This window comes from Lepidochelys kempii, chromosome 5 (genome assembly GCF_965140265.1).
Source record: "Lepidochelys kempii isolate rLepKem1 chromosome 5, rLepKem1.hap2, whole genome shotgun sequence".
In the NCBI taxonomy this organism is placed as follows: domain Eukaryota; kingdom Metazoa; phylum Chordata; order Testudines; family Cheloniidae; genus Lepidochelys; species Lepidochelys kempii.
In genome coordinates this window covers 35,674,624-35,686,711 of record NC_133260.1, presented here as the reverse complement: position 1 = coordinate 35,686,711, position 12,088 = coordinate 35,674,624, and the positions used below count along the sequence as shown (strand labels likewise).

Genomic DNA, 12,088 nt, shown 5'->3' with positions numbered 1-12,088 from the left:
GGAGAGATTTCCTTGTTGGAATTGATTTTGAACTATCTAATAACTGCAGGGGAGGAAACTGAATAATACTGCTTAAGAAGAATGCAGGATAAACCCGTCACAATAAAAACAATTTTGAGTTTAAATAAATTTGGCATCTGACCCTTCTGCTGGCATAGCTACCTTTAACAAGTTTCATTTCTGACATGTTTGTATGGGAGCCCTATTTAAGGCTAAGCTGTTGTCCAACCTGCTTAAACAGTTGAAGAGTTTCTTGCAGAGGGCGCTCACACTACTAGTTTGTTAAATAAGGCAACTTTTCAGCAATATCGTCAAATCCAACTACAGACTAAAATGCCAGTTTTAATTTTAAAAGTGTGTTTAAACATTTATTGATAGTGAGGATTGTAACCTAGAACTCTCTTGTGGCTAGCCTGAGCAAAATGGGTTCAATCGTTTTTCTTAACCTAGTGAAAAGATGCTCAGAGGAGTAGTTTACTAAATATATTTCTCCAAAACATCTTTTCATTTTTTTCAGCCCTTTTCAAGCTTCCCAGCATAGTTTATAATTTGGGTTATAAAAATATCTTCCCAGAACACCTGGACCTTAAAGTAGAAATTTTTTTTCTATAAGCAATTTTAAAATCAAATTCTTTATGCAATTATGAACTGCATGCAACATCAAAACCAGAAGAGAACAAGACTGTAATAAATACCAAACAAAATTGTTATGTAAGCGTTGCCACATTTATTGGCCGAAATATGAATTTTTAAAAAGTCAAGAGTTCCAGTGGTGTCACTTGGAGCTGTGCTGACTTATTTTAAAATAAACAATGTAAAATAAAATCAGATATATTAATTGGCTCCACTACAGGGAGTGGGGAAAAAAAACCACAGCAACGAATAGCTGTAAAGTTTTTGGCTAAAATGTGGTGAGCTGTACTACACTAGCAAGGTCTGGACCTGGCTCTCAGTTCTGTCTTTGGTATTCCTACATCACCCTCTGAAGTTTTATAGTTTTCTTTCTTTCAACTTAACATACACCTGTGACATAGCCAGATTAGACCAGTCTTGAGTATCAGCCATCAGTAACCAACTACAAACACCTATTTCATTAAACTTCTTACCAAACAACATGTATTTACACATCTCGTTTGCATATTAATTCAAGCTCAGCAGAGAAAAACAGACTCCAGTGAGAAACTGCTGAGCTTGAATTAATAGGCAAACTAGATACCATTAACTTGGGTTTGAATAGAGACTGGGAGTGGCTGGGCCATTACACACTGAATCTATTTCCTCATGTTAAGTATCCTAACACCTTCTTGTTAACTGTCTAAATGGGCCATCCTGATTATCACTACAAAAGTTTTTTTTCCTCCTGCTGATAAAGCTCATCTTAATGAATTAGCCTGTTACAGTTTGTATGGCAACTTCCACCTTCTCTGTATGTGTATATATATCTTCTTACTACACGTTCCATTCTATGCATCCGATGAAGTGGGCTGTAGCCCACGAAAGCTTATGCTGCTCAAATAAATGTGTTAGTCTCTAAGGTGCCACAAGTACTCCTGTTCTTTTAGCGGATACAGACTAACATGGCTGCTACTCTAAAACCAGTTTAATTATATTTACTGTTTCTAATTTTCTGTAAAAAACGATCTTTTCTGAACACAAATAACTCTTATGCTGACTATTTCCATTCCTCAGTGTTGCAGCTTTTTATATATGGTTTCAATGGAAAAAAAGCAGATCTCCTCAGGCAGCATATTGCAAGTGTTTGATTTGGAGAGAAAGTAGTAGTAGTATGTATTTTTGCAGAGCAAACAAAAATTTTAAATTTGTATGATCTGGAACATTAAAATCACCACTTTAGATTTCTAATACTGACAACTGTACCTCTTTACTTTCTCAAAACATGCCATTTTAGTTTTTATGTTCCTCTCATTACGGACAATGGAAACAGACTATCAAAGGTGGACAAACACTAAGTTTACTCTAATTAAGGATTCTTATTTACTTTAAAATGAATAGATTTCAAAATACGCTTTTACCAAAATGTTCCTAATGATTTTCTAGGTCAGTATTTTTTTAATTTTATTTTTTAAGAAAAAAATTATTGCCAAGGAAAAAAATGGGTGTGTACCTTTTGCTTCTTTGTCGTGTCTAAAGAAGGCACCAAAGGTTGCTTTGGTTTTTTACTTTAACAATTTTAGTCCTATTAAACCTGGAAGAATATTATGGAGGAGGTTGTGAAATTTCACTAAACAGACAAAGCAGAGCAATTGAGAGGTGAACGTATTTTTTTTTTAAGTCAGGCTTTGATGTGTTTGACAGCTATTTAATTTCGACAGTAATTTGGAAAAAATTAAGATTCCACACTTACGTTTCTGTCACCCTTCAAAGTTGTGAGAGCTAACAAAATAAGTCCCTGAAACTGCCCCTCAAAAGAGATCTTCCAACAAAAAATTCCGAGTTCTATTTTGCCATTCATTTATTCATTATATTTTTATCAAAAGAAAAAATTTTATACATCATAAAGCAGCAAAAAAGGGCAAAAACTCATTTTTAAAATACCCTTTGCCAGTAACTTTAAGTAATAGAGGACAAGAGTTCACTAACCAGTATTGCTGGTGGAGGATCAAGTCCTGATACTTCCACAAGAATTGTGTCATATTTGTCAAAATTAATTCCTGTCTGGTAGTGTGCAAAGATGGCTTCTTCATTGTCAGGTGGAGGTGGTGGCACATACGTCACCTTTGGACCTTCAGAATACAAAAGAAAACCAATGGTTCAGATACATGAACAATAATTTGAGGGACAATTTTAGTTGCAGTAATTTGTTCCTTGTGGAGCAGCCAAACAATTCAGTAGAACTTCATTAACCTGCACTTTATAATTCATGTCTGAAAAAATCCCTTCCCATTTCTCAAAGATTCAGTAGTGTGCTGCACTGAGGTTACTGAATACTACAACTTACAAAATATACCAGTGTACCTTTATAGCACATCAAACATTTCCATTATTAAAAAGCTTACCTGCAGTTGTCAAAATCAAAGTTTTTGTGAAACATTCTACTTGCTTAGCATTTGTTCACTTTTTCACAAATGGCTCTTCCAGTCAATAGAGAGAATTAGTGAAGTTTTACTGGGCAACTAAAAAACCAGAAGCTGAATTTTACACCTATAAAGTCTTGTTTACACTATAAAGTTTACATTCTGCTGAAATCAAGTCTACCCCAAATTTATCTGGTACATGAGTAAGCCGTATGGAACACTTACATGTGGATGTGAGGTGTTCTACAAGTGAATTAGGAAGACTGAACTGTTTTGAAAAGTACGTTTTAGAATTAAAAAGTTCTTGAAACTATTCAACAGATTTGGGGCCTGTAAGAATTTTTTGAAGACTCATTTGAAAGCTGTCTGGAACACTGGTAAGAGAAGTAGCTGTTGAGGGACTTTCAGTATTGACCATGAAAAAAATTTATTCACAAATTATGCCAAACAATAATTTTAACTGTTGATTATAATTCTGAAATTCTAAATAAAGAGAAAATGCAAAATAATGCATACATTACTGTCTTTTTTAAAAAATAAACACATTGTTCAGTAAAACATAATAGATTTTAAGGCCAAAAAGGATCATCTAGTCTGAACTCCTATATGTCATAAGTACTTAAATTTCACCCATTATCCCTGCGTGAGGCACAATAACTTGTGCTTGTCTAAAGCATATCTTCCAGAAGGGCAAGAGTCTTGAAGACTTCATGGAATGGAGAATCCACATTTTGCTTTGGTAGGCTATGCCAATGGTTAGTCACCCTTTCAAAAACCTGTCTTATTTGCAATATGAAGTTGTCTGGCTTCAGCTTCCACCCACTGGGTTCTTGTTATCCACTAGATTAAATCACCCTTTATTACCCAGTATTTTCTCCCTATGAAGGTAATTATACACCATAATCAAGTCTGCTTTTTATCTTTTGATAAGCTTGCATCATTTGCGGCTTTTTCCAATTTCTCAACATCATTTTTAAAATATAGACACTAAAACTATCTGAAGTATGCCAGTATGTATCTCGTCACTCGCATACACCTCCCTACTCCCCTGTGTATTACATCAAAGGACTGCATTAACCCTTTTTGCCCAATCGCACTGGGAGTTCATGTTGAGTTGTTTGTCCACTACCACTCAAGTCTTTTTCAGAGTCATGGCTTTCCAGGATACAGTCCCCATTCTGTAGAACAGACTCCTCTTCCATGATAGACGGAAGGCATCCCCCTGAAGAGGTGACCCAAAACCCATGCTGGAGCAGAAGAGAGGAGACTTCCTATTCTTGGAGGTGGTGAAAAGATTAAATCTCTGGCTGTCCCCATCTCTGGAATAGGCCTTGGAGGACCCAAGCATTCGACTCCCATTTGTAGTCACGGGAAAAGTGTCTGGGTGGCAGAAGGGAACACCTACATATATGAAATTGCTCCTTTCACTAGTTTAAGGAGTTCTTTACATACAAGAGGACCACACCTGCCTGTCCAAGGCATCCTTATTTGGAGGACAAATTCCAGCCTTGGAAGGAGCAGAGGCACCGCTTTGCATGATTGGTCACAAACATTCACACCACCATATGGCCAAGGAGTTGAAGACAATTCCTTATTGATGTCCGAGGGCATCCTTGAATCATCCCCACTACACCAGACAGTCACAAATCTATGTAACAGGAGGAATGCTCTGGCTGTCACTGAGTCCAAGTATGCCCCTATAAACTATCCTTTGTACCAGTACTAATGTGGATTTCTTTGCATTCAGGTGTAGGTCCAACTCCCAGAACAAAGCAAAGGCCTTCTGGATGGATGACAACACTGCTGGGAAAGAGCGGCTTTTGAGAAGTCTGTTGCTAGAGTACTGGAAGACTAAAATTCCTTCCTGCCAAAAGGTAAACCACCACTACCATTACAACTTTCAAAAAGACCCTTGGGATCGAAGGGAAGCACTTGGTACTGGAAGTGATCTTAAACCACAGTGAATCATAATCATGTCCTGTGCAATGGAGATATAGTTATATAAAAGTAGGCATCTTGTAAGTTGAGGGATGTAAACCAATTGTGTGGAATGAACATAAAATTAAAGTTATTTTAAGTTAGCTAAGGAAACATATATATGTACTGTAAAGAAATGCCCTTGACTAGCAAGTAGAAGAAAGGCCTAGAAAATAAAAAGTGATGCGGCCAGAAGGAATAAAGTAGGAAGGATGTCTGGTTCAAAGAATAACCATGAGATAAGAGGAAGTTTCTAAAAAAAGGCCTCTGACAGGTGCGACTGCAGATGGTTTTGAATCAAACAAAGAGACTATCTTAAAATGAGCCAACACAGCTCTTCCCAACCCACGCTCCAACAGTAGAGCCTATATGAACCCAGGGGCAATGGGAAAACTGTTGGACAGCAAGGAGGAGGGGAGGAAAGGCCTGGGGGAAAAAAAGGAGGTTGTAAATCTTATCTGGACAAACACGGGAAATAAAGGGTGAACTGTCTCCAATTGGTTTTTAGCTAAAGTCAGTAATTGGCAGTGACACCACTTGTTTGTTAAAGGGTATAAAAAGCCAACTCTTAAAGGGTTCATTGCTGATACCTGCCTGACCATGTTTGAGCTGACCAATATGGGTCTAAGCACCTCTGCGTTTAGCTCATTTGTAAGTATACTGATCAAATACTTATAAATGTTTTACTACTATTGGGATGTAGTAAATTGCTTATTATTTAGAGCTTTTAGGCATGTTTAGAGCAATTGTAGAAGTACCATTTGGCCTTTGCATTTAATAAAGAAATTTAGGGTTAAATCTATCAACTTCATGAAAAAAAGTCATACAGATACAGACATCATCTTCCTTTCCAAATGCAAACAGTTGGACATCATACCAAAAGGACTGAAGGTAAAAAATCCATTACAATCTACATACCACAAAGACTATGCTTTGACAGATTGTGCCACACGCTCTCAAAGAAACTGCGGAACCACCTGATCAACATCCTCTACAGCAAACAGAGAAAGATTAAGAATGAGCTGTCAAAAATGGATACTCTCATAAAAAAACCAACCTTCCGCACAAACCTCCTCGTGGCTGGACTTTACAAAAACTAGACAAGCCATTTACACCACACACTTTGCTTCTCTACAAAAGAAAAAGGACACTAAACTATCTAAACTACTACATGCCACAAGAGGCCACAACAGTGGTTCCCATAACCCACCGAGCAATATTGTTAATCTATCCAACTATACTCTTAGCCCAACAGAAGAATCTGTCCTATCTCGGGGCCTCTCCTTCTGCCCCTCCACCCCCAATGAACATGATACAGTTCTGTGGTGATCTGGAATCCTATTTTCGACGTCTCCGACTCAAGGAATATTTCCAACACACCTCTGAACAGCATACCAACTCACAGAGACCTTCCTACCAACACTACAAAAAGAAGGATTCTGGGTGGACTCCTCCTGAAGGTCGAAACAACAGACTGGACTTCTACATAGAGTGCTTCCGCCGACGCGCACGGGCTGAAATTGTGAAAAAGCAGCATCACTTGCCCCATAACCTCAGCCATGCAGAACATAATGCCATCCACAGCCTCAGAAACAACTCTGACATCATAATCAAAAAGGCTGACAAAGGAGGTGCTGTTGTCATCATGAATAGGTCGAAATCCTCTGAGCCCACTGAGGGTTACCAAAAGAAACTACACCATCTGCTCAAGAAACTCCCTGAAACAAAAGCACAAGAACAAATCCGCACAGACACACCCCTGGAACTCCGACCTAGGGTATTCTATCTGCTAACCAAGATCCATAAACCTGGAAATCCTGGATGCCCCATCATCTCAGGCATTGGCGCCCTGACAGCAGGATTGTCTGGCTATGTAGACTCCCTCCTCAGGCCCTATGCTACCAGCACTCCGAGCCATCTTCGAGACACCACTGACTTCCTGAGGAAACTACAATCCATCAGTGATCTTCCTGAAAACACCATCCTGGCCACTATGGATGTAGAAGCCCTCTACACCAACATTCCACACAAAGATGGACTACAAGCCATCCGGAACAGTATCCCCGATAATGTCACGGCAAACCTGGCAGCTGAACTTTGTGACTTTGCCCTCACCCATAACTATTTCACATTTGGGGACAACGTATACCTTCAAATCAGCGGCACTGCTATGGGTACCCGCATGGCCGCACAGTATGCCAACATTTTTATGGCTGACTTAGAACAACGCTTCCTCAGTTCTCGTCCCCTAATGCACCTACTCCACTTGCGCTACAGTGATGATATCTTCATCATCTGGACCCATGGAAAAGAAGCCCTTGAGGAATTCCACCAGGATTTCAACAATTTCCATCCCACCATCAACCTCAGCCTGGACCAGTCCACACAAGAGATCCACTTCCTGGACACTACAATGCTAATAAGCGATGGTCACATAAACACCACACTATACTGGAAAACTACTGACCGCTATTCATACCTACATGCCTCCAGCTTTCATGCAGACCACACCACACGATCTATTGTCTACAGCCAAGCTCTACGATACAACCGCATTTGCTCCAACCCCTCAGACAGGGACAAACTCCTACAAGAGCTCTATCAAGCATTCTTACAACTACAATACCCACCTGCTGAAGTGAAGAAACAGACTGACAGAGCCAGAAGAGTACCCAGAAGTCACCTACTACAGGACAAGCCCAACAAAGAAAATAACAGAACGCCACTAGCCGTCACCTTCAGCCCCCAACTAAAACCTCTCTAGCGCATTATCAAGGATCTACAACCTATCCTGAAGGACGAACCTTCACTCTCACAGATCTTGGGAGACAGGCCAGACCTTGCTTACAGACAGCCCCCCAACCCGAAGCAAATACTCACCAGCAACCACACAACAGAACCACTAACCCAGGAACCAATCCTTGCAACAAAGCCCGTTGCCAACTGTGTCCACATATCTATTCAGGGGACACCATCATAGGGCCTAATCACATCAGCCACACCAACAGAGACTTGTTCACCTGCACATCTACCAATGTGATATATGCCATCATGTGCCAGCAATGCCCCTCTGCCATGTACATTGGTCAAACTGGAAAGTCTCTACGTAAAGGAATAAATGGACACAAATCAGACGTCAAGAATTATAACATTCAAAAACCAGTCAGAGAACACTTCAATCTCTCTGGTCACTCAATTACAGATCTAAAAGTTGCAATATTACAACAAAAAGACTTCAAAAACAGACTCCAGTGAGAGACTGCTGAATTGGAATTAATTTGCAAACTGGATACAATTAACTTAGGCTTGAATAGAGACTGGGAGTGGATGGGTCATTACACAAGTAAAACTATGTTTATCCCCCTCTGCCAACCGTTCCTCAGACGTTCTTGTCAACTGCTGGAAATGGCCCACCTTGATTATCACTACAAAAGGTGTCGTCGTCCCTCCCCTCCCCGCTCTCCTGCTGGTAATAGCTCACCTTAAGTGATCACTCTGGTTATAGTCTGTATGGTAACACCCATTGTTTCATGTTCTTTATGTATATAAATCTCCCCACTGTATTTTCCACTGAATGCATCCGATGAAGTGAGCTGTAGCTCACATAAGCTTATGCTCAAATAAATTTGTTAGTTTCTAAGGTGCCACAAGTACTCCTTTTCTTATTAGGCTTAAATTAGTGTTTGGTGTTTCCCCATATTAATAATTTCAAATATTAATAATTCAAACAAACAAATTTCCTTCCTCCAGAGAAGGAATTGCCAGAATCACCATCCTGAACTTTTGAGGCTTCACAATCTTGTTCAGTCTTAGCTTTAAGATCTGCCTGCAACATTTTTTTTGTTCTAAGAATTATTCTGAGTAGAACTCCCTGCCCCTCTAAAGGGAAAGGACTGGTTCTGTTGCTCCTAGCCAGAGGAGAGTCTCTACCTCTTACCTTAATAGAAGCTTGTGAGAGGAGTCCATGAAGAGGGATGGAGAAACGGGTGAAAGGGACAGAGTGGCAAAAACTGGATGATGTAGCCCTCTATTATGACCTCCAAGACACATTTGTCCAAGGTGATCTGCTCCCAAGCCTGTTGGTAATGGACAAGGCAGTCCCCAAAAGGAAAAAAAGTGGACTAAAGGACGCAACCTTAAAATTGGAAGAGTGGAGGCATAGGGACTGTGCATGGACCAAATGGACACTGCTGGCTAGAAATCTCCTATTGACTCATCAAGAGGCACATGTGCAGCATCCCTACGGGGGACTACTCAAAGAAGAACTTCTGCCTTCTGTCTTCCTCTGTTCATGGGACAGGAAGGATCTCAGAAAAGATGTCTTAGACTTTCTTCTTCAGCATCCTTCAGAGTTCCCTGAAGTCACCTACTATCTGCAAGATATCATGCGATGAAGTGTCATTTGTGCCAATGTGACCCAAGACCAGTGGATCGTTGCCCATTAATTTCAGAAGCCTACCCAATCTTAGAGTGATGTCTCAAAGCAGCACATTGACTTGTCTGTCTGTAGCCTGCAGAATGTTCTTTCTAGTCTTCTAAGGAGAATCTCCAGCAAGTATCATCTGTCTTCCTTGGATGGTTGGAGAGCTCTTTATGGTCAAGGCTGATTTTCTTACAGGTTGGGGTAAGCTGCTCCACAGGTGTGTCCTGGATCTCTCTCCAGTCCCTTGGACCTGCTGGATCTCACTTTACCACTTTTTGCATCACTCCTATGCTCATCTTTGTGTCTGCCTTTCTCCATGATGCCTTTTAAGCCTGGAATACCTTTACCTATCTTGTACAGCCGCTTTCTACCCTTTTGTCTTTCAAGTAAATTCAGTATACTTAAGTGAATCCTATTAATCCAACATCTAGAGAAATAATATTTTGAAGTCACAAAAACTACTGCACCAATGTGACCATTCCAAATTGTGGTCACATGGTGCTCTGTGCAACTGAAATATCTGAAAAGTTTTTTGGTTTTTTTTTAAACAGTCTGGATTGTTTTAGATTATAAATTCCAAGATGGGCACCCTGTGTGTACCTGATGCATTTATAATATGTTTTTATACTATATGCTTGGTACTGTGCAGTCACTCAATTATATTTATAGATTAATGAAATCTAAAACAGAATCAAACTTTACAAGTTTGGCCTTCTTGCCTTATAAGCAATCCTACAAACATGTATCCCAATGAATGTATTAATTTACCTTGATTATCACCACTTTCTGTTTCGCCGTGCGGTTTCCAAGAACCTTAAGAAGAGAAGAAACTGATTAAGAAAGGAAGAAAGAAAAGTCAGGCAATAAAAGAAAAAAAACTGAATTCTTGACAAGCTACCTTATAGCAAATCTACTTACTTCTTCCCGAACCTGCGATTACTTCTTCATTGTAACCTCTGTATCCTCCTGTTAAAATTTGTCAAGTTTTATTTTGATTTACAAAATAAACAGTTCTCTCAGGCTCCACTGCTCTTCAAAAATTAGAAGTACAGTCACAACAGATAAACATGCATGAGGGACAGAATGGAAGATAATTAGGTCCTTGTAGAAGTAAATAAATGGGTGATAGAGCCAGACAGTTGGCAAAGTAAATGGGATGGGATCACAACACAGTGAGCTAAGAGATCAGGAAAGTAAGGTGAGCTAAGATATCGAAGACAAGGACCAAAAGCTTGTATTTAACACAGTGAATAAGGGAGAGTGACCTGACCAAAGCAGTGAGTTGAGAAAAAGCAGCATTCTGACTGGACCTGAAGGAGCAATGTTGAAGTGATGATGACTAGAGAAGAGATGGATGCAGTAATCAAGAAGCAACATGAGGGCATGAATGATAGCTTGGCGGTATGGTCAGAAGAGAAACCAGATGTTGATCCTTTGACCAGAGGATCCTTTGACCCACGTAGTCCAGAATGGGGAGCCAAACCAGAGAAAGCAAAATTCTACCTTTTGATACCTCATGGCAACTATTACCTACATTCTTAGAATTTTTAGTTTAATTATCTGCTTTTTTCTTATGGTCTCCAGGGCAAGGAGCTCAAAAACTTACCTACCAGAACACTTATGTTGCTTACAGTAAAACTCTGGACTCCTCCCAAGAAACTATCACAATCCAAGTGAAGTTTAAGATAAAGATTAAAAAAAATAGCACACACTAACCTACAAGTCCATATTTGTTCAATTGAACATTTCAAAAAAGGGAAACTATGATGTCCAGTTTGGCACAAAATTTAGAATTTGTAGAAAAAGCTTTCATTTATACAAGCCATGAAAAATGGTTACTAATCTTTCCTAACTGTTGTTCCTTGAGATGTGTTGCTCATGTCTATTCCAATTTAGGTGTGTGAGCACGTCGCGTTCACCATCGCTGGAAGACTTTTTCCCTACTGGTAACCGTCAGGTCAGCTCTGGTGCCCCCTGAAGAGGCACTCCCCAGCATAGTACATAGATAGGCACCTGCCAGCCCACCGCTTTCTCAGTTCCTTCTTGCCGGCAACTCCGACAGAGGCAGGAGGGCAGGTTGTAGAATGGACATGAGCAAACATCTCGAAGAAAACAGTTAAAGAAAAAATGCTTACTAACCTTTTCGTGAGTGCTTGCTCATGTCCGTTCCAATAGAGGCGACTCCCAAGTAAACAGTCATGTGGCAGGGTCAGCGTTCCTGCGAGACACGGATTGGAGGACCGCAGCGCCCAAGACTGCATCATTTCTTGCCTGCTGAGTTAGGGTGTAGTGCCCGTAAACGTATGGATAGACGACGAGGTAACCGCCCTCCAGAGGTCTACAATTGGAACATGGGCCATGAATGCCGCTGATGAAGCTTGTGACCACGTGGAGTGCGCCATTAAATGTGGGGGAGGCACTTTTGCCAGGTCATAGCACATGTTGATGCAGGACTTTTTCCAGAAGGAAAACCTTGGAGCCAAGACTTGGCTGGCCTTCATCCTTTCTGCAACGGCCACAAATAACAACACTGGATTTTTGAAAGGGTTTGGTCCTTTCTATGTAAAAAGCCAAAGCACCTCTAACATCCAAAGAGTGCAGCCTCTGTTCGTTTTTAGCTATATGGGGCTTAGGATAGAAGACAAGGAGAAAG

The 12,088-nt window shown here is 40.3% G+C and overlaps 1 protein-coding gene across 8 annotated transcripts in view; it reads right to left on the bottom strand.

Moving 5' to 3' along the window:
• The window catches only part of DDX4 (DEAD-box helicase 4), a 104,821-nt gene that overhangs the window by 31,715 nt on the left and 61,018 nt on the right, over window positions 1–12,088 (bottom strand). For all 8 annotated transcript variants that reach the window (XM_073343953.1, XM_073343952.1, XM_073343958.1 and 5 more), the window contains 3 exons: window positions 10,354–10,401; window positions 10,204–10,248; window positions 2,602–2,744 (listed from right to left, as the gene is read on the bottom strand). In XM_073343953.1, the coding sequence (XP_073200054.1) occupies window positions 2,602–2,744; window positions 10,204–10,248; window positions 10,354–10,401 (236 nt within the window). The remainder of the gene's footprint in view (window positions 1–2,601; window positions 2,745–10,203; window positions 10,249–10,353; window positions 10,402–12,088) is intronic.